The 23,458-nt window shown below is 33.9% G+C and overlaps 2 protein-coding genes across 11 annotated transcripts in view; one reads left to right on the top strand and one right to left on the bottom strand.

Moving 5' to 3' along the window:
• Positions 1-6,842, bottom strand: part of LOC148674651 (runt-related transcription factor 2-like) — a 99,889-nt gene extending 93,047 nt beyond the window's left edge. For 3 of the 4 annotated variants that reach the window (XM_088625002.1, XM_088625001.1, XM_088624999.1), the window contains exons 1-2: positions 6,706-6,842; positions 6,394-6,520 (exon numbers count right to left, since the gene is read on the bottom strand). In XM_088625002.1, the coding sequence (XP_088481128.1) occupies positions 6,394-6,451 (58 nt within the window). In that variant the 5' untranslated portion in view covers positions 6,452-6,520; positions 6,706-6,842. The remainder of the gene's footprint in view (positions 1-6,393; positions 6,521-6,705) is intronic. The other variant, XM_088625000.1, reaches the window with a different exon arrangement.
• Positions 1-23,458, top strand: part of supt3h (SPT3 homolog, SAGA and STAGA complex component) — a 230,806-nt gene that overhangs the window by 32,931 nt on the left and 174,417 nt on the right. The window contains exon 1 of one of the 7 annotated variants that reach the window (XM_088624994.1): positions 5,165-5,202. The exons of 5 other annotated variants lie outside the window; for them this stretch is intronic. In XM_088624994.1, the coding sequence (XP_088481120.1) occupies positions 5,177-5,202 (26 nt within the window). In that variant the 5' untranslated portion in view covers positions 5,165-5,176. Of the gene's footprint in view, positions 1-5,164; positions 5,203-14,992; positions 15,055-23,458 lie in introns of those variants that run through there. One more of the 7 variants, XM_088624998.1, reaches the window with a different exon arrangement.

Genomic DNA, 23,458 nt, shown 5'->3' on the forward strand with positions numbered 1-23,458 from the left:
GTTTTAATATTTTCATTTCACTTGTGTGGGGATCTTGAAATGACTGAAAAAATAGTATAAAAACTGTCAATACCAATTTTTGCTTGGCATTTTCAGAGCAGTGATATGTAAAGAGAGAGGGAAAGGAAAGATTTTTAGTTTATGTACTTTCTTTTTTCTGTGATAAGTTATTGAAATGGATACCAAAAGCAAATACACAGCAAGGATTACTGGTCCCTGCTTTTCTTTTACTGCATTCAGTGTTTAATTAAGAAGGAAAGCAGTTTAGACTCTACAGCCTGTTGAAACTGAAGACAAAACATTAATTTACAGATAGACTGTATGCTGCCCTTATTATGCTGTGATTGCTTGATGTATCCTTTACGTGAAGTGGAGAGCAAATAAACTGTGGTTAGACTGATACACGTGTCTGCATATGTAAAATGAAAGCAATCATCACAATACAAATGAGCTTGGTTGGGTTTTAAACTGAAGAACAGCAGGCTTTGACTTAAGCAAGCTCCCTCCAGGAACAGCAGTTGGCAGTTAGCCTTTAATCATAATAATTTATTATTAATTGTTTATGTTGCTCAGTGATTTCTTTAGTTTTTTTCTTTGAAAAGTCTGAATCACAAAAACATAATTTCAACAACTTTTTATGGTAGTATCTTTATATTGATATTCAAGATTTTCCTTTAAAAAAACTCAAACTAGATTTATTACAATTATTCCTATTAAATAATCCGGAAAGTTTCCAGCAGTCTTTGTCTGAGTGACAGAAGCAGTTCAAACCATGTTTCTCCGCAATGGCACGATGAGAGTTCCTGCCGTTCTACTATAGTAGCTGTGTGCCTCTGTCTTAAACTTTTTCATGAATTCCTTATTTGCAATGTTTTGTATACTTTTGCGGGGTATACCGTAGGTTCATAGTAAATTAATAATCAGCGACTTTTAGATTTTTAGAAATATACAGGTACCTGATTTTAATTTTAATGGCCCCCAAAAATGATTCTTCAATGCTTTTCTTTTTATTCCAGATTGAAGGGAATATGCTAGAAGACAGTTATATTTAAAAATTGTTGGTGTATTTAATGTCGTCTAATCTATAATAATTAAAATTCATTAACAAAAAAGTTTCTAAAACATAGTATACATTTCTCTGTAAAAATTGATATTATTGTTTTGCAATATGGGGTATAGTATAACTTTAATTCACTAATGTCCATTATGGTTACAGATTTCTATATGACCGTCGTGTTTTTTTTTTCTTGTAGACGCAAATAAATGTAGCAAAAGCAGTTGTTTGGCCTAGCTTTGAACAGTGTTTGATAATCCTGAAGCACTTTGTAATAAGTACAAAATCTAAATATGTAATAAAGTTGGTAAATAAAATTAAGTTGATTAAAATGACAATTTTGACATGCTTTGGAATTCAAGGTGGTCAAGAACTTTTTTTCTTATAGGTTTTGTGATGAAGACAGACCCAGAGAAATGTACTCTGAAAAATGCATTTGAGTGGCAACATAGACTGTCGCTGAAGAAAAATTGCAAATATTTCCATTATATAAAATTACTGTATTGCTTTTCCATGTTTTTACCTATGTGTCCTAAAGTGGCATAATTAAATAAATTTGCCAAGAGCACCCCTGAATATTTTTGTTAGCAGCTGATTTTTGGTCTGGAAATAAATTGTAGTTTGAATTTTTGAGTCCTCATAAATATTTTTTAGATAATATTGAAGTTATATAAAATTATGTTTTGTGCTAAAAGATGGGCAATACTGTATGAAGTAGATTATAATTAAAGCTGACGGTGGCATTGTTCAGTGTACGCTTAATAGACATCTGTTGCAGTGTTTAAATGCTATACAATAAAAACAAATTGTGAGAAAAAGAATATAGGTTTATGCAAGTTTTATGTTGTGGTATTGCAGAATCCAGCATAATGTTTTTAATCTTTAAACAAGCAACACCACAAACATATAAGTTGTGTTTTTAGGACGATGTTGAGTATGGTATATGGTGTGTACGTACTGTATATATAATATATGGTTATAATATACAGTGTATGGTATTTGTCTTTTAGCATTGACATAAACAGGAGTAAGGCGTTTTATGATCTGCAAAGGATGTTCTTAGATAGGAACAGCTATTTACATTTAAGAAATTTAAAAGACAGCTGCAAACATTTCACTGTGTGCATGTATGTACTTTACAGTGTGCATTTTCAACAATACAAAGATCAGCAGAGTTGACAAAGAATTGCTACAGCAATTGTATTAAGAGTAACGATGATAAAGTGAATGTAAAATATAGTGGTTCAGGCAGCTTAACATAAAAAAAAAACATTCTTTGTATAGTACAATTTGCACAGGCAGTCTTTAACTTAAAGCATGTTTAAGGGCTGTCTACACGGTAGCTGTTACAGTTATGAGATTTCATCTGAATTTCAGATTACCTATTGATTACTAACGTTCCTTGTTGGGGTTGTGCGATGGAAAGAGGGGTGTCTGGTTTTCTTTTAAGATGTCTACTCATGACTGAAGATGAAGACCTGTGGTCAGAACTAAGTCATGGTTTTATGCAATGGAGTCTTTCTTCGAAGTATGTATTGGGTTACTAGCAAATGATTTTTGGTTTTCTACTAATTTTCCTAAAAGCTTCTAAATTTGCCCAATAATCCAAGTTGCTTTAATCATTTTTTTCCATATGTGCATGTTCTGTTTTTGTCTCCATCCCTAAATGATATCGCTGACTTGGCTTAATTGTTAATAGATGATTATAATAGCAAGAAAAAAATTAAAGTTTGCCGTCTAGTGGCAAAACCAGCTTGAGAAAAATGTATATGATCGGCTGTATCGGCTACATTTCAGACGATGAATGCCACACATGGTGAAGATTATTATGAGTCCTCTGCTGCCAATATGTGAAGTTATAAAAATTTATCCAGGCAATTGCTTTTCTTGATGTTAAAGCCAAGTTAAATTGAATACGATTTAGTGTTTGTCCACACAAGCTAAAATGGACTCTTGTCTTGTTGATATAAACAGCTGGAGAGAAGACTTGATGGATATATTTAAAAAAATTAAAAACTTTTTGGTAATAGTGGATTTTCAGTATTGCATTAAGTGTAAGAGGAAAAAAGGTGACGTGCTTGCCTTTTGGAAATAATAGTTTGTGTAATCAGCTTTTCAGCATACACTATAAAAACCGCCTTAGTGGGAGAACACAGATGAGGATTATGTATTTTAGACTAAGAATGAGCAAGTTACAGCAGGTGTGCACACAAATTTAAAATGACCTAAGTTAATTTAGGTAATTAAAATATCCATGAGTTAAGCTCTTTGTATTGTCTAGAGGTTGCATTTTCATGTTTAATGTTACAATACAGCATTGCTGCAGTAACTGCTGCTGCCTACCAACAAAGCCAAGTAAAGATGCTATGAGCCTTAAAAAATTCAGTTCTGAACTTCCTTTGTTTTCTTTGGCTGAACAGGAATTTGGTGAACTTGGGTTTTGTGATGTACTTCACACTTTTTTCCCCCTTGTTTCATTAACCTTTAACCTTACTGTAAATAATGGAGACTGCAACTTTGCATTTCTTGTTCTTATTAAACCTTAGGAGCGTAGGTCACATTTCTCTTACTCCTTGCTTTTGTTTTCCCAAGTAAAGTTGTGATAGCAAATTAAATGAATTAACCCACAGTATTCAGAGATTTAGACCACCACAGTTATAAATTAAAAGCACATGGACCTCAGAGCTCTTGAACATGTTTGTAATTGATTAGCAATGGTTAAAAATACCGGAGAGACCTTAAATAACATCTGTACTGCCCTTTTGTTAATAAAGTGTAATCTCAATTCCCAAAGGCTAAAATTGACCTCACAAGACTCATCTTTTCTGTTCTGTGCATTCGTGAAATTGTTCACCTTCACCAGAACTTTATCTTCTGTTTTTCCACCAGTATAAATTGCAGTTACTTTTTTGTTTTTTGTTGTATTATTTTTATAGTGAAATTGATTTGCCAGTAGGGATTTGTCCTTATAGCAAAATGGTATTGTAAATTTAAAGCACGTATGAAATTGTCCGCACTGGGTCCTTCTGAATGGCAAAATAATTTTTGTAAGTTCTTTCTGTGCTCTTTTAAAACACTAAATAAAATGCTGCTTTTTATTAACCCAGAAAGAAAAATATTTGAATTGTACATGAATACCTTTTTAACTTAAGGAAAATATGAAAATGATGTGATCAAAGAAGCAGTCTTAGCAAGCCCAGTGATTGGAGTTTATCCTTAGTTCTGGTACTGTTGTACCAGATTTCTCCAAAGAGTCTACAGCCTTTGAAGAGCATTTTGCAAAACTTTGTACATGTTATTATGAATTCAAAGTTTTGTAATTAAAGAAAGCTCTTTCTGTTCTTCAGTGATACTGACTGCTTAATAAAATGCTTCCGCTATCCTTTTTTACATTCCAGCAAAGGAGGAGAGTGGTGAGCCTTTATTTTCATTAATTGGGTTAAATCGGAACTCGTTGCCTTTGAGTTTTGTTAACTGAAAACATTTGCTAAAGTAATGTTTGTCTGAATCTATTCTTATATATCAGTATTTTATCATTTGGGTTGTAGTAGTTACATTTGCATTACGGTTGCATTTTTATATATTTCTCAAAGCAATATAAGGAATCTATATTACTTTATGTACATACAATTTATTTTGACATCATTGAATTATAATAGTAGGTTACACTATGTTAAAAAATATGTTCTCGGTCCTTGCCTTTAACTTTTATTTTACGCCTACTAGAAGATCTTTCTTTTGGGCACCTAGTGAGATTTTGTGAATTGTTGCCCTTGGAACTACAATAGCTACTTGCCACTTGACCGTATGGGCTATTACAGTCTGCATTTTTACTTATTGATTACAATTAAAGCTACATACAAGTCATTGTATGTTCTTTGATTCTAATATAATATTGTAAGTTATTCCTCTTCAATTGGCTATTTGGGTACATTTTTTTTTTGTATTAATCTTAAATCAGTGCCCGATGACAAAACTAACCAGCAAAGTCTAGCCAATTAAAAAGTGTGAAGGAGGTGGGGAAAGGATGTTTTAACCACAGAGACTTGCTTACAGCTTATACTTAATTTCCTGGCTGTACAGTCTGTGACTATAGAAATGTAAAACTTTTATATATTTAACATGATGGACGTCATTGAAAAAATACTGTAAGTGCAAAACCGCGGTTCGTGCTTTGCTGGTTTGTGTTTTGTTTTTAAAAAAAGAATTGATGCAGAAATCCTAGCCATGGTCATTTTAGAATTACTTTGAATGGTTTTAGAAAGGTTTTGATTTTTATGCTCATTTTGATTTTTATTTCAAAATTTCATGCTTACAATGTAATATTACAGGTGTCTCAATATGAAGGATTACTCAACCTTACTCATCAAATGTACTAATTTAGTGTACGAGGTTTGGAATAGTTACTTTGATTTACGTTGTCTCAGTCTTGTTCTGGTTTCTTTAAATGTAAAATTGAGGCAATTAATATTTAGAACATAAGTGATCATTTTTACAGCTGTGTACTATACAACATAAAATTACATATTGTAATTATACAGTACATTTTTCAACACCAGAACTGATATTAGCTTAAAACAGTATGCAATTTATGAACGTTTTTCCCATAAATTTAACACATAGTTAACTATTTTCTTCTAGATTTATAGTAAGTGCTGGTGAGAAATATATATTTTTTACTTCTGTTGCTTCTTTCCTAGTCTTATTTATAAAAGCGGCAACCAAATACAGTTGGTTATACTTTTGTAACAGGCTCCCTGTTTTTCAAAGTGCAATGCAATGTGCGTGAAAGATGTTGCTAGGTTAAATATTTAGGTAATTTCCTTCAAATAGTAGAAACTGTGTAAGTGGTCAGATAGAAGAGTGACACAGCTGCTATGAGTTGGTCAGAGCAATACCTCTTAGACTGTACCGGGGTCTAACCACATGCCCACAAATCCAACTTAAAATATCAAACAATTCCTGCATTCCTTTTATACAGAAATATTCAACATCTTGTTTTAATGTTAGTCTGTAAATTGCTGTAGAGTGGATGTTTATACTTGTTCGAAATCTCGCTATTGCATATTTTTCATCATTCCATGAATGTAGTTCTAAGTTGTACAAACACGTCAGCTTTTGAGTATGTTTGCAAACATATACATGATAAACTTGACATTTTTTTTTGAAGTAGCTTTTATTTTAATGCACCACATTATTTAAAGATGTGATCAAAGCTCTGTAATTTAAACTTGCTACAGGTCTGAGTTATTTCCCTGCCTTGCAGTTAGGCTGTCATGAATGACCAGAAAAATTGAAACTTTTCACAATTAAAACAAAAACATTGGAAGGAGACTTACCCCAGAAAAAGTTTTGCTGACATGGTGTTACCGAGCTGAATAGACTATTGGATGCCATAGCCCCTCTTGATTATTTTCTGAAAGATTCTTGTCCTATTGTGGTTTCAATGACCCTCGAAGTCCTAAACTGAAAACACAGACTGTATCAGAGAAAATCAGCCTTTATCCACAAGACACAGGTATGCCGTTTGCTGTCAACAGTTTGTATAGCCACAAATAACAGGCAGCATGCAAAAAAAGAATAAGAAAAGTAAGAACAAATATTTGATGGAGCAGCATTTACTGCATAGGCTGTGTGGTTAGAGTACTTACTGACTTGGTCGGTCTCTGTGACTGGAAGTGACCTGCGGAGATTAACCATTTACACACCGGGGGCTTCTTTCTGCCGTCCTGGAGAAAATTTGCACCGCACTTGTGGTTCTGTGGTTGTTTGTGAGGCGAATGAAGCATTCACACAATCCAAAAAGGCATAAGCTTTAAAACTCTCTTTTTTTCCTTCATGTGCTGTTACTGGAGAGGCTGGGTCATGTGGTTGTGACATCAGAGCACAAAGTTAAGTGGGACAGCCTACCGTTGTGGCTGTTCTTTTTTTGACAAAAGGCCCGTGGTACAGCTCTTCCTGACATCCAGAGGGATGCAACTTTTTTAATTTACATGAGTCATGAGGATTTGGAGGGAGTACAAATGCTAAAAATTCTCAATCTCACTCGCAGATGAAGCATATGGGTAGCAGGGCTTGAAAGTGTTCTCTTGCAGTGTAGCCTTCCACTGTTATCATATCGTTGGAAGAGTGGCTGGCACCGGTGCTGTGTAAAATTCTGAACAACAGTGATGATTTACAGTAAATTACATCTCTGGACTGCACCGCAATCTGGGGTCTGCTTCGTATTTGCTGGGTGGATGGTTTCCTTCTGTGTTCTCTTCTCTCTCTCTTTTTCTCCCCCAGCTCACTCTCTCTGCTTCTGTTATTCATTGCAGAGCGCTTCACTTTGTGTGCTGATTGCCGGCTGCTTGCTGCCTGAGTGGTGTGCTCTGTGCTGTAATTGGCTCTTGTCGAAGTGACAGCCTGGGGATTCCTGTATGCAACCTTAAATCATGTCTGTCTAGCAAACTACCTTCAGGAAGGGCTGGCAGTGTTGAATAATGAAAATTAAGAGCCGTGATTCATCAGTCTGTTTCACATGCCACAAAGAGACTCTTATTTGGCAGCACATTAGTAGGTCTGTGATCACTGACTTTAGATGTTTGTGTAAGCAGGTAAAAAAAATGCAGGTATTAGGACACCGTAGAAGGTATTGCAGCTTGTTTTTATCCCTTCTGTTTATTGTGCTTTATGACTTGGGTTTTTGCTTTTGCTTGCCAAAAGTGCTTAAATTGTTTTTAGACTTGAAACAAAATGCACCACTATGTTAACCCTTTCAGGACAGTTTTGTAAGTTCAGTCACAATTAAGTTTTGAGCCTCTGGAATTATATTTTATGTACTGTAGTGCGGTGTGGTATATACTGTACTTACCCTTTTTCATGTTCATGGTTAACAGAAAAGGGTTGTTGTTAAGATCATATACAGTATTCCTGCTTGATTACTCATTTTTCAAAAGTCAATATAAATAAATAACATTTAAAACCTGTTAAGTATTTTACAGTGTTTATAGTTCAGCTTGTTTTAGATTTTTTTTTTATTAGTAATAGCAGTGATTCCATTTCAAGCCCCATCTTGTGCACACAATATAATGCAAACCATTGCGGAGCACGTTAAGAAAGCCTAAGCCCTTACCACAAAACCTTCCAATAATTATAGTTTAATTTTGTATGGTTTAGACTTTTCATTGAAGGCTCAACTGAATATAAACGCCCCTCATCAGTAGTTTAGAACCCAGATTTTGGGTGTCGTCAATTATATCTGATAAGTGAATCCATATGTGTACGATGATATAGTTCAATGAGTACAGCAGTGTAATAGATACATTTATATCTATATTTTATATACAGTATATATTCTATATCTTCCTACCTACTGTATCTTAAGAAATATGGATCTATATTTGTAAGTCTATAGATCTACTTATATGGATCTGAAGTACTTTATGGGTTTTGTATGGTATTCTGTATTGTATACACGTGAGAATAACTTAAAAGAATCTTGCACCTAATGCACTTCACAACTGGGTAAGACCTTTTTTTCTAGACCTTTTAACGGTTAAAAGTTTTTTTCAGTATTGTTCTGCCCCAGTTTCACAAGGTTATTGATGCCCTTTAGACGTTGGCTATTTTTGACATTGTGGTCATAACTGAAGTACACATCTCTGAGAGCTTCAGTGAACCAAACAGGTGAAAATCCAATAGTGCAAAATCATTGCTATAATAGCAGGTCATTCTGCAACATGTCTATTTGCCTGTATGTGCACTGAGGGCTACAGTGCAGTGCACCGAGGAGCTCAGTTTTGAACTGATTGTTAATCTGTGTATATACAGTAGTACCAATTAATGTCTTATGTAGCAAAGAATTGATGATGAATTATGTCTTGAAAATCAGATATTCAAGATGGTTTAAGGAATAAAAGTTTGCATTATAAAATATTTTAAGACTGGGAATTGTGACTTATAGAGTGTGACACTAAATTGTCTGTAGTGATTTACATTCATAATGCACTTACACCTTTTTGTGTAACTCTCACCAAAATGACTCTCTAGTCCTTTCTGAAAGGTTCCCAGAGAACATGGTTGATCACCTGTTCTGAGTTCATGTGGTTTTTTTTTTACCTACAGGCTGCCTGAATAATTAGCAGGGTAAACCATGCATGGTTGACTATAAAGCAGCAATTGAGCAGGTATATACAGTAGCTTGCTACCAAATATATTTCTACCCTTAAGATTAAATTACATTTTGTCTTTCTAAATATCACTTGGAGCTGACTTACTACCAGTTTTATATTAAAATAATACAATATAAGTGTATGTTGCCAGATATTCATGGCTATACAACATTTGAAAATCATGATTTAACATAATTTGAGGTGATTTGTTCATAATCCCAAACTGCACTCAAAATGAACCTAATTTTTTTTTTGTTGTCAGCTATTTTTGTGACAGAGCAAGTATGTACAGTATGTGCAAGTGGGCTCCTGCTTGAGTTTAAGGTTTATTTCAAAGAGCATGAGTAACAATATTAACAATTACTGATGACCAAGGATTCTCATTAGCCTTTAAATCTTGATTCATCAGGAAAAAAGCACATGATCCCATTGAGTCTGATTGCTGTTAATGTTTTGTTTAGCCTATTTAAGTGGAATCTTGATGTGTAGGGTCTTGAGCAAGAAGCAAACAGGGCAAGGGGTATTGGATTTTCAGTGAGCATTTACTGCTCACTGTGCACAATTGAGAAGATGCGTTATTGTGGATTATTAATTTTTCTTTGCTTCTGAAAACTGTAGCACCGTAAATGACACAACAAAGCACTATATACTGTTTTCATAGATACATATTCATGAGATATTATTATATATACACACTATACATCTTATTACAGATGTTAATCTCAAAGATGTATGCAATCTCAACTGATTAAAGAACAAACACATGGAAGGCACATTAAATTTAACCAAGTGATTTGTAATCTGTGAAAAAATGCTTTTCATTTGATCACAAAATTTCACAAAAGTCATTTGTTGACATACAGTTGGAGAGTTTCCATGTATGATTGTTTATGTGAAGTGAAAATGTGTGTGCACGTTTGGTAGAAACATTTAAGAGAATGAGGTTTTTGGCAAAAAAACTCAGTTTAGAGATGAGTGGTAAAAACAGACAGTTCAATCCCATTTCCACATCGAAACCTAGACTTCATGTGAAAATATCAATACATTTGTTTTCTGACAATCATGTCATCATGAAAAAAAGGTGTCTGGCACAAATCTGCTAGATTACCCAGTTTTCTGCCATCATGATGTGTAGTACCTAGGTTGGACTACTAATTTTTATACTAAAATACTAACTTTAACTTTCTAAAACTACTAAACTACTAATTTTACTGCTACAACAATTAGTAACTACTAAATTTAATTGTGATTTAGAATCAATACTATTCAGTATTAATCACAGATTGCCCTATACATTTTGAAACCATGTTTTATGGGTCTTTTCATTTTTTTAATTAAACAACTAGGTATGAGGCATTACAAATATTGGCTTTGTTAAATATGAAGATTTACACAGGTTAATACTGTCGTCAAAATATTTTTTCAGAAACAAAATGTCACCCACTGATTTTGCTGTGAAATTCGCTTTTGCAAATTGTCTCTGTGCAGTGAAGTTGGATTTCCTGGTCTTCCGGGGGGAAAAAAATGAGAAGTCTATGTACTGTATAGGTAATTTGCATATCAGTCTCTTATTTTGCCTTTATTTGCATGACATCAGATTAGCAATGGATTTTTTGAGTAAAATAATCTGTGCCAATGGAAACGTGGACAAACAATGGGGTCTTTTTTTCTTTCAGGTCACACAAAATGCCTTGTGTAAAATCCGACCACACAATAAAAGTCCTCTGGAATGTATTGAATTTGCAGTATATTGTTTTAAGTATACATATGTGTATCTTCCTACATGGTACTTTTGTTGGAGAAAATCTCACTCCTGTCATCAGCATCAGCAACCTTCCTTCTACAATGCTCGAGGAAGATCTCAGCAAGACGGTGCCAATGAAAACACAGACAACAGGGCCATTTTTCAGTGTTGTAATCCTCAGTAGCCTTTCTCATATCCCAAGACACCTCTTCTGTTCCTGATTTGCTGCATCTTCCTGTCTTCTTGTGATACTCATTTTTGTTGTAACTTGTTTCCGCTCCTTAATGTAGTTTTACTTTTGAATGCTTATTCTGACAAAGGCCTGTGGAGTTAGAAAAATTAGTATTCATACTTTGTAGCTAAAATTGGTTATGAGAAAGCCTAACCCTCCCCTTGTGTTTTCTGAAAACTTAAGAAGATATAACATTGTCAAAAAGTGTAGTTGAAGAAATAGTGTCTCAGATATAAATTACTCTATACCATTGTTGGGCAGTGCCACTGCTGGAGTCTGTGACTTTGTATGGGCACATAAACATCAATGAATCAAACTCTTTTAGATGTAAAAATGTGCATTTAAATAGGAAACTTTTTATAATTAATCTATTCTCCACTTTTTTGTGTGTTATAAAAGCATGAATGAAGACAGATTCAGGAAATTTCTTGAAGTCTTACAGAAGTCAGCATGAATTCCCAATAGGAAACAAGTGGCTGAAACGTGGTGGTAAAGTTGTGGCATGTATAATCACACAGAACATACTGTTATAAGTATGTAATTATTTTTCATGCTTCATGGATAAGTGAGCTTTGATGTTAGTAGCTGTGAACTTCGATGCTTTTGAGACTTTTCTTCAAATTTTATGTGGATAAAAGTGCTACAGATTAATAGTGAGTATAGCAAATATTTTCTTTATGTTTTAAAACTACAGCTGAAAAAACAGCTCTATGAAAACTGACTTTATAATGCTGAGGGAGTAGGATAGCATGTAATAATTACTTAGAATTTTAATATATAACTTATGTTTTTTAAAATGATGCATTAACATTTAGGATTTATATTTCCATGTAAGGAATGACTTAAATATTTCACATTCATTTATATGCATTACACAAATGTTTGTAATGATTATATATTGATTTCATTTACTTTTATTTGTTTGCAAGCAAATCTGGTTTTGTTGATCTGGCTAATTTTATTTTTTGAAAGCACATTTCTTGAACACTCCTTTTTGTAACAAAACAGGAAATGGAGACAATTCTTATTTTTAAGCAAAATTGAGAAAATGCAGATGTTTTCATTTGACATAGTTTCAGAGCACCGCAGAATACTTGCTGTAAAAATAAAATGAGAGACCTTTCACAGTTTCCTTAAGTTTTTTTTCCCCATTTTTGTCTTATTTTGAAAGAGATGGATATAAAAATCACGGAAAACTCAGCTCAAATGACAGTGAAGGATGTGGCCAGTCTAAAACAGGAAACTTCACACCCACAATGCAATGCTCAGTTAACTACCACTTAATAAACTGTATTGTAAACATGCAACTGAAAAAACAAACAGCAGAAAGTGCATTTGCTCCATATGTTAGATAATGTACTTTATATAGACATATATTTACATATGCACAATTTACATATACATTCGACTTACTTTGTTGCCAAGGCCATGCTGGTAGGTGATTTTAGTTTTTCTTGGAAAAACAATCTTAAACAATTTTAACATGCATGTCTAATTAAAGAGGGAACCCCTTTCCTCAAATGACTGGATTTCCACTTCTGATATTGCTGATCCCATGTCCTTTTGTTGTATTACCAAGATTACCAAGAAAATATCTTTTTCTCTTACTGTTAGCTCCTGGAGAACTTCTAATTTTTTTCTTACTTTTATCCCCTGAATAAAATGAGTCTAAACTATTTTATCTACAGTGGTGATCAATAAGCCTTAAATTGTAATAATGTGGATACTATTTTTTTCCTGTAAGAGAAAAGCAGAAGCATTGTTCTTAGTATTTTGTTGTCTTCTTTCAGTTTGCAGTTTCTAAAAAACAGCTCTTTATAAATGAATTACTATGGTTCTACTGTGTCCGTGGGTAATGCTAGTGGTGATATTAATAAGAACATGTAAACTAATACTAAAAAATATAATAAACATCTTTTCACCTTTCCATAAGAAACCCCAGCCAGAAAAGAGAGGATTTCTATGAAATTTGACTTTTAGTTTTTCTGCATGGACTAGAATATTATATATGTTCATGGATACACATTCGTAGCCGTGAGTAAAAAAAATCTCTCTTAAGAATCTTAAAACTAAGACACCAGATATCTTTGAGGTCTGTTAATACGGTGGCATGAGAGAAAGAAGAGTTGTCTTATTTCTGAGATCGGTACTTCGGGCTTATCGACGAGCTCGCTCTTTTCTCCGTGGTGGAAAAAGAGTCCCCAAGTGCAGCTTCAGTGGGACTGCAGCCAGTGTCAGGAGCTTGTCAATAAGCGCGGTGGTCCAGAAAAAAATAGCCTTGGAGTCTGATAGGTGAGACAGAAGCGCACCCTTGCCTCAGTCATTGGTTGGGCCTGTGGTTTGAGAAAGTGCGCCCTGCCAATTATACATGAGGCTCGGACCACACAGACATTAAAAAATAAAGAGGTTTAAGTCGTTATTACTGGCTTTTAAAAATGCAATTTAATACCTAGTAAGGGTGAACTGATTTCTAATTGGCTTTAACAGTAGAGTCCAGTAAAATTATATTTCAGAACAAGGCAAGACTGGTTTCATATTCACCCAAAAATACAGGACATCGCTGATCTATCAGTGCAGTGTTGGACCCAACTTTGTTTTAATTTAATTACATTTTTAATTTAAAGATTTTTTGTGTATGCTACAATGAACAATCTGTTTATCACAGAATTGTATTGTGGCTTGAATAAAAAATCACGCCTCACAATGTAACCATCTAGGTCAACACTAGTTTAAAATGTCAACCGCAAATGAAATGCATCTCAGAAAGCCGGTTTACGATTTCACTGCATGATGAGTGAAGTGGTCTTAAGCAAGGGCCAGGTGAGCCTGCATTGCAAATGTACTGGATCTGGATTTGCCAGAGGTGCTCAGACACACACGAACAGAAGCTGGCAAAACATATTTTGATTCATGATTCAGTGTAAAAAATACGAATTAGAATAATAGGACTATTTTCTTGAAGTTTTTAGATGTACATACATTTTATATATGCAGTGTTCTGCCGAATAAAAACATTAAAATTTGATAACAAAACGCTTGTAACTCTTAGCTTTTAAAAAGCAGCTGCATAACCTCTAATGTCTGGCAGGTTTTTAAAAAAACTTTCTTTCCGCAGAAAAGATAATTGTATTCATAAAGCCAGTCATAATGTCAGTTTATACTGTGACATTTTTTAAGTTAGGGAATTTTCTTGCCTCTCCTATGTGTAACATGTCTACTGTACTTGTAATGAGCTTCTTTTGGCTGGTTCATGTAGATGTACATAGGTTTTTGTAAATACTTTTTAAAATTAAACTGGGTATATTATGAAGAGAAACTTTATATGAGTGCAGCTGAGAGGAAGCTGATGTTGTAGGTGTACAGATTGTTTTCTATGGCATAATTTTAAGGAAAATAAATCAGTAGTTTTCCTGTTACAATCATGCAGTAAATCTACATCTTTTGTTTCTTTTCTTTTCTTTTTTCCCCCTCAGGAGTGACTTCCAGTTCCTTTCTTGTGGGGTTGAAACAGACTTTGCAGCTTATTTTGGAAATGTAGTTTTTGAGGAAAAATAATACCAATCTTTTAAAGAACAAGGGAAATATCTCATACTATGTGGCATCCTTACAACCTAAACAGAAATTAAAAATAGCTCTTAAAAGCTGAGATTACAACAAATTGCAAAATTGGGCTAGTGGGATTGTTGGATATAACTACAATGACATTATTTTGTTAAAGAAGATATTTTGGTTTGGTGGCTGACCATTGAAAATTAAAGTGATTTCTTTTTTCCTTCCTTTTAATCAAGGATCACGTCCAGTGTAAACAAGCCTCTACCTACACTGAAGTTCAAACACCAGGGGCTATGAGACTCGGGCGATGATTTTCAAGGTTTGGGTTGGGAGTTTGTTTAATTTGCTACTTAGAAACTTAGAAAAAAAGCCACCTATGCGAATCTGTTTGCTCTACATATAATTCTGTGTTCGCCCGCTCCACATTATTTCAATGTGTGGCTTTGGCCAGCGATTAAAAGACTCTTAGGTTTCTCCAAACAGTTTTCTTGTATTTTAACACCCACCCTTGGGTTGATTTCGGTAATGTTGAAACCCTGTGTTGGCAAAGGTGAAGACAAGTTGAGCTGTAGGTATGATTTTGATTAGATACTTGAACATGCATCATGTCATAAACTTGTTGAATATATCCACAGTCTTCTTGATCTGATACCTTGTCGCACATGTATACTCAATAGCTTGATTATGCCTGGTGTTCTGGCCAATGCTAGCTGGTTTACTTGCGGCAGTGCATATTTTCAAATAGCAATTAACAGCGAACAGCCTGTCATTGTGGCAACAGTTATCACAAGCTGGACCAAAATGCCTCTGGTCAGAAGTCTTCAGAGTTCAAAATGATTATTTAAAAATGAAAATCAGTTTCATAAGTGGTTTGATCAGCCTGAATTAATATGTTAAATGTTAAGTGGTGAAAAAATCACCAGCAATAATTTAATTTCACCAGTTTAAGTACAGATATAATAGCATAAAAAATCCACTTTCTCAGCTGTTGAAATTGACAGTCATCAAACTGAGTGACCCAAAGTAACTCTTCCTCAAATAGCGTATGGAAGATAAGAACACTAGCTGCCTCTGTAATTTCTTTCTTAATCACAGCCAGAAGGGCCAGAAGGGATTAAATAAGTAATTACAACCTGAGCATACTTGCGCACAGTCTCGCCTTTATTGCGCCTGTTAATGTAGTATATTCTTTAAAGAATACAAAAGCTTTGAAGAGAGCTAACAGTTCTCTTGAAAAACAAGCCATTAAAAACTGAGATCAACATTTTGCTGTTAACAATGGAATAACAACTGAGACTTTGTCAGCCTGAGTTTGTGGTTTTCATGGATGGCTTTTATGTCGGTTCGTTGGCACACTTACATGACTTGACAATAGGCTTTGGGTCACTTGTCTTTCAGAAATTGGTTATACAATAAGGCTTTTGGGGAGCAAAATCTGAAACTTTAACATTGTTTAAAGCTTTTTTTGTATTTCATTTCAGTGTCTAATTTTAGAATATGTGTATAGCATATATGGACAAAACAGCTCTCTTGCACTATTAAAGTACAATGGGTTTTCTGTTATTTTCTTCTCCTCTCAAAGAACTTGCATCATGGCATGGTCCTAATTTAAAACCTCAGAAATACTCTTTAGCTCATTTTAGAGTTGCTCAGTTCAAGTGGCGTTTAGTCATCGCACTTTTAGAACATTGTACTGGACTTTACAATTACAGGCATTTCAAGCCATTCTTGTAACACTATTATTTCTCATTTATGCATGTGTCAAATCTTTAAAAAGATAATGTATTTGTTCTTTTTTGTATTTTTTAAAATACTATAGAATAAAATTGTTTAAGATTCAGTCAGTAAAAGGGTGGCAACCAAATAAATCTGAACTCTTACCATCAACAACAATGTAATTTTTTTAGTTTGGTGCAGCAAGTTCTTTTTCATATTTAAAGCGTAGCCCATGAAAGTCATGCAATAGGAGGTTTGTGGTAATAATGCATTCTGTTGAGGCAGTGGGAGCATTTAAAAACAGTTTCTGTCTAGTATGTTAAACACGCTTAAACCCAAAGAGCATTGGAACGTTGTCAGTGAGACTGTTTTTAAAACTATAGCCATGAATTGGCTTGTCAGCTAAAATATAATGGCTTTAAGTGGGCTGAAATTACTACTTTCCTAGGAAACTCCGTGTCTAAGATCTGTGACTTGATCAGAATGGCGACCTCTCAAGCCATCATGGATCTGGTTAACATAGGAGATATTTGCTTTCCTGTTCCTTTGTTGCTGGAAACATTATGATTTCATTCCTTGTCTGATTATTGATTTAGTATGGGGGGGGGGGGAGGAGGAAAAAGTCAGTTTAGGTTTAATGCACAAATAGAAAAAAAAAACTCCCCTTTCATTTAGCATAAAAAATACTGCGCAGTCATACATGGAGTGTTACAATGTCATTTTACAATATAAATCAGAGCACTGTGAATCATTTAAGCAAGGAAAGACCAAATGAAAAGTAGTCTGGTTGCTTAAAACAGATTTTTTGGACATTGAAGAAAGCAAAAATTCAGTAAGATGGAGACAGCAGCTCACACAAGGGCATTGATTTGGTTTGATCAGGAATCATTTTTCATAAAGATCTTTGTTTTAGTCTATTTAGAAGTTAATATAACAGATTTCCTTTTCTGGATTCTGGCAAAGGTCAGAAAATTGTTTGATCTGAAAATCCAGAATAGCGTAATGTCATCATGAGACATACTGTATGTGTTTCCAAATCCTCTTGTCAGGAAGACGATTAAATCGAGGTTGAAAAGAAATTAAGCATGGGAGCAAGTAGTATGGTCTTTGATTCCTGTACATGTGCAATCTGGCATTGTCTGTTACATTAAAGTTTGAAAATAAAATCTTCTATTGAGAGATGGTGTGATAACAGTTGTCGGGAGGTTGCTTTCATTGTTGATCATTTAATAGTTTTAAAAATGCATCTGCAAAATGAATGGAGAAATGTATGTTTAGGTGGTTTGTAAATTTTATTCTGTAGCTGTGGAAAATGCTAAATTTTAGTATGCAAGTCACACAGCTAAAGCTTACAAAATCTTGTATTTGAAGTTTTAATGTGTTGCCCCTCTGATCTTTTCTCAGCTTAGTTGTGGTTGTGGACATTATCAAAATAAAAAGGCATGATGTAAATTACATCAAACTGTAAAATGTTTAAGAAAGGAATACCGTATTTATTTCTGTTTTAAATTAATTCAATCATTGGTGTATATAATTAAATACATTTTATAAGACTATGGTTATAGGCCTTAGTCATTGAGTCACAAAGTTTTCCAGTCAGTGGGCAGGATATGGACAACAGTTACTAAAAGAAGGTTCTGATGGGAATGCTAAATTATTGCTTAATATTTATTTAAAATCCTATTTTCATAAAAAAAAAAACTATTTTTTGAGGGCTCAGAGAAAGGAAAACCTGTGCATTTAAGTTAGAGACAGAAATTTAAAAGGCTTCTATACAAAAGGATTGTTTTTGTCTTAAGGGTAAGAACATAGGCAGTCACTGCTTTCATGTGTAATTATGATTGTCTCCAACAAAGGCACACATATAAAACACAAAACATTACTATAATTATGAATATTTAGACTAAAATGATTGAACTCTGCATTGGTTTGCCATTGCAGAAAATCTGATCTAATGCAAAATGTGAATTTTCTGACTTTGGGTTAATAAGTAAGATAATCTGATATAAGGATTGTGAAGGATCTGATGAAGACATGATGCAATCATTTCGCACAAACTAAGGAACACTCAGCACCTAGGGGAGAAAGGGTACTACTGTACTTACTGTGATATCTTAATCAGCCGAATTGTGCAGTTTGAGCCAGCTACAGTACTCAGACGGTGAAGTGCTGTGACGCTGAAATACAGTGGATTATAGTGAGTGCCACAGCAGTCTCCCAGAAACATGTTCTAGCTGGCATGTTATATTGTAGAAGGGTGTCAATATTGGGCACCCTGCTGGGGAATAAGTTTGACATAGAATAGATTGTAATTACTTAAAATGTGTGTACTCAATGTGATGTGTAACAAAGGCCTGTTTAAGACAAACTTTTGTCAATAAAACAAATATTAGAAAGGTAAACTCACAATGGGCTAATTTAGTAAAAATACAGTGGAGTCTCACTAACAGCAGTAACATTTTTTTAAGGCTAATTAATGCTAACCTTTTCCTCTCAGCCCCATGTCACTACCTTCCTTTGGCTTTGATCCCTTTGTCCCATATTTATCTTTTTATAAACCTATAATAAAGACTTTTTATAAAGCACACTTACATGGTTTATTTCTTGAATTGTTTATTTTGCTGTGAAATATTTTATTTTAATTTTGAAACCATGCTTATTTCTATGGCATGTGGAGTATTTTTCAAACAGGTCATAGTTTAAGCAGTATTGTACTATTTCACCACAATATTGTTTGTTTCTCTACTGGCAAAAATAGATCATAAAGTCATTGAAACTGAGCATTTAAAGGTTTTATGGCAAATCAACGAGAGCCGAAACGAAGTCAGGTTTTTTCTACTGCTGTATTATAATAAAATTTAGTGTACTTTTTTCCGTAAAGTGTAAACAGGGCCAAAACATGTTCAGTTTTAAAACATACTTAGCTTGAGTTTAAGAACATGTCTTTCCAAGTATTTCTGCTAAGAATTGTGGAGAAGTCTGTGACAAAGTAAATGTGTTCTAGCTGCATGCCCTGTCAAAATAAAAGGATGCTTAAAAAGAAAGTATGTATTGTAGCTTGATTTTTGTAAGCACTGGTTCAGAATACATATCTGTAAAAGTAAGCTATCACTACCTAGTTTACAAGTGTAGACAATGTTTAATGAGACATAAAACACTTAGACACTTACACTTGGACAAATCTGGGACATGAGCTCAATAAGATAACAGTATCTTGGCACAAAGTAGGCCAGAGATTCATTCCATTGAACATTGTCCTTACCTTCACTCACAATAAATAATAAAATGCAAGAAAAACATACAAATAGCTTATTTTAAACATAAATAACAGGATAACATATAAAACAGAGTTTGAAGTTTAATAATCTAATTTTCTTTCATGTGTGAACTTTACAAATGCTGCATAAACTTCCAGGACATGGTAGCACCTGTAAAACAAATTCAAGTTTTTCTGTTGTTTAAATTTTAAATTTTAATTTTTGTAATAAAAATTACACTCTCATGTTACTGTGACTACAGTAAAAAGGTGACTTTTTGAAGTGTGACTACAGTAAAACGGATTGGATGATTTGCTCGGTCATATAAAAGCTCAGTATTAAACTCCACAAATTACCGAAGTTACAACACAGGGCATTACTACAGTGTAGTAAACTAGACAGTCAGAAGGATGGGTGTGTCCGTTTGATTAATTCAATTAAGCTATTCCATTCAAATGTTTAAATGTTGGATAATAAATGCAGCATTTTTAATTTACACATTTAAATATCATTTGTTTATTGTTGTGGTACTGATGCATATCTGTGACTAGTTAGGTCCTGTATGTACTTCTTTAAATTTACTTGCCTTTCATTTGACGTATGTTAGTTTTTCCTAATTGTTTCTTACTAAACGACATTTTTTTAAAACTTTGTCACAACAGAAGTTGACAAGAGAACCATTGGTCTTTGAGTGCCAGGCATTCTGTGATGTAGTGATAGGCTGAAGACTGCAAATGAGAGACATAAAGCTGGCTCCTACAAAATAGTTATATTTCTGTCTTGTTTTAATTTTTAGTAGCTGTTCAATTTACCTTGTCAGCACATGCTTTGTGCAACTTTCCTAGCCCGCAAATAAAGCAGTTTGGTGTTCACTACAACACCTTTTATGGAGTAAGTGATATTTTTACTAGTTTATGTACTGTTTTATCTTAATTTTGATGGTTACCTTTTCATGCTTTTCGCTTGTTAAAATATGCAAGGCACAACTGAGCTTAGAGCTCAAATTCCTTGTATAACTTACTTTAATATCTCTTTAATATATATGTAATATCTCTATTAATATCTCTATTAATTAGCTGAATTGTCAGAATCATGTAATCAGCCTTAAAAATATGAATATCTGTGATACAAAGACACAATAATCTTCTGCTATGGGGTGTTAGAAGTATGAGCTAGTAGTGAAACACAGAAATCTCTCTTATTTCTCCTAGCTGCTCAAATTTGTGTTGACAGGGAGGACCCAGGTGCTGATAGGCCTTGAGAATATTTCACTCGTGTTATTGACTATGCAGTGAATGATATTGAATGGAAAACAGAATTACAGGTTACATTCAATAGGAAGCCAGTGCTGCATTTGGTATAACTTTTTTTTGCTCAAAACCACAAGACACTATGGCTCCATTGCTTGTCAGATGTTGTGTAGCTTGACAGATTAGCTAATAAAGTCAAAATCACAATTTTATATTGCATTGCTTTATCCTTTGATGAAAGAGAGAATTGTTGGAGAGTGGTTTAATGGAAACGATATTTCACGAACTGAGAAAAATATATATGAAGCTCAATAGTTTCATTCCCTATGGTGATTCATTGTGAGGCAGAGTATAGAGTGTTGCTATAAAGCATTGCACCTGTAAGGATACACATGTATAACAGGCAGTAAACTTATTATAGCCTGGCAATAACAAACTGTAAGTTGTCTATCATGAAAATTCTCAAAGCATCAGTCTCTGTTTTGTTTTATGTATACAAGAGACAGACACATTAATATTGGACATGCTTAGACAGCACTTCATGTATAAGGTGTGGGTGGCTGAAGGTATCAGCTCTGTTAAAGCAGAATTTTTTCATCTTAGTGCCAAAGTTCTTAAATTCCTGAGGAGGCAATGTGGGTTAAAATCTAATTTAGTTTGCATCCTTTTTTCAGGCAAAGAATATAGATATTCTTTTGAGAAAAGAAATGTGTGCAGTGTGTGCTATAAAAATAAATATAATTAAAGAAATTTATTGCATGATCCTGAGCACACAAGCCCAATTATTTCTGAAATTGAATAGTTTATTATTGTGTTTTTGCTAAATGCCTGCTTTAAGTTATATAATCGAAGTTGCTCGGGTCAATGTCTTTTGCCAAACTGAATTCTTTCTATTTCATATTTTTTTCTAAAATGTGTTGACTAGCTTACATCTCAAAATCATCTTCATATGCATGAAAACATAATTACATATGATTTTACGAATAATAATAACAATAACTACTTACTGTACGCTTTCTGGACAGTCCACTCAAAGCGCTTTACAGGTTATGGGGACTCCCCTCCACCACCACCAATGTACAGCATCCACCTGGATGATGCGAAGGCAGCCATAGTGCGCCAGAACGCACACCACACATCAGCTATCAGTGGGGAGGAGAGCAGAGTAATGAAGCCAATTCATAGATACATGCCTAATTGATAATACATACCTAAAACCTTTAATTTGTTACATTTTTCTTAAAGCATGAATGACACATAGTACTTTATAGTACTCAGGAGAATTAAAGCTTTGCAGCTCATAAATTGTTTGGCATAAAGAAAGAAAAAAGATACAGTACATCCCTTCAAAATGTAAAATATTATGTATTAGCTTATTAATCTAATTTTCAATTGAACCTGCTGCAGCATTTATTTAACTAGTCTAAGAAACAAAAATTGAATTTTATCTTTGTTCATATATACTGCATTAATTATGGATATATGAATAGCTAAAAACATGTATTTCAAATTATACAAATACTGTTGCTGTTACTGTATGGTATGTATTAAGTGATTTTATTACTGACAAGAATGTTATGTGTAAGGTTTCACCTTCAGGATACTACGAAAAGAAGAGACAGAAGAGAAGAGAAAGGTGGATGAGTGACAGTCCTTAAGCATAATGATGTTATAATGTATTTTATAGGGAAGTCTGGACTTTTTTAGCTTTGTAAGCACAATTTCAGAAGCCTTTTTTCTAGAATTTCTGGAGCACATCTTGTTATATGTGACCACCCATCCACTCTAATATTATTTGCTAAATGTACTTAGTATTGCAATTCAGGTATTACATCTGCAGTTTGTTGTAAAAAATAGGAATGATTTTATATTTTGAAAAAACAAACTTTTGTTTACAATGGCAAGTGAAGAGGTGTGAGGAGAGATTCAGGTCCTTTAGTCCTCTCTCAAAGCTCCCTGTATACCTTTATAATACACATCAGTATTGTAGCAGCATAATTATGGGTCCATTTGCCATATTCCACATCAAACAGTCTTTTATTTTTGTTTATTTATTTTTCTTATAGTTAGTTTCATGCATTTTAACACTCTTGTACAATTTCCAGTGCTGTTTCCTGTGCTGTGAACAAAAGCCTCTAACTTCTGTAATTTGGTAAAATCTTAATACACTTTGTGACACATTAGTGTGTGGTTTGTTGAAAGAAAAATAAATAATGCCAAGATAAGAAAAGCCTTCCTTTCCTAGACTTCTATTTATTATTCTTTAATACATCTATTTATATGTTATTACAATATTTACACATGTCCCTGGTGTTTGCAAGAGGGAGCTATTTTTATCTTCACAGCCAGTGTGTTGTGTCTCTTAGAAAACCCATTAATGGCATTTACAGACTCAAGAGCCGGTATAGTACATTACGCGGTGCATGTTTCCACAGTTTGAGCAAGAGCTCTTTATGTTACAACTGCCCCAGCGAGACGAAATTTATTAGTGCAGACGTTT

This window comes from Lepisosteus platostomus, chromosome 3 (assembly GCF_059453375.1).
Source record: "Lepisosteus platostomus isolate fLepPlt1 chromosome 3, fLepPlt1.hap1, whole genome shotgun sequence".
Taxonomy (NCBI): domain Eukaryota; kingdom Metazoa; phylum Chordata; class Actinopteri; order Semionotiformes; family Lepisosteidae; genus Lepisosteus; species Lepisosteus platostomus.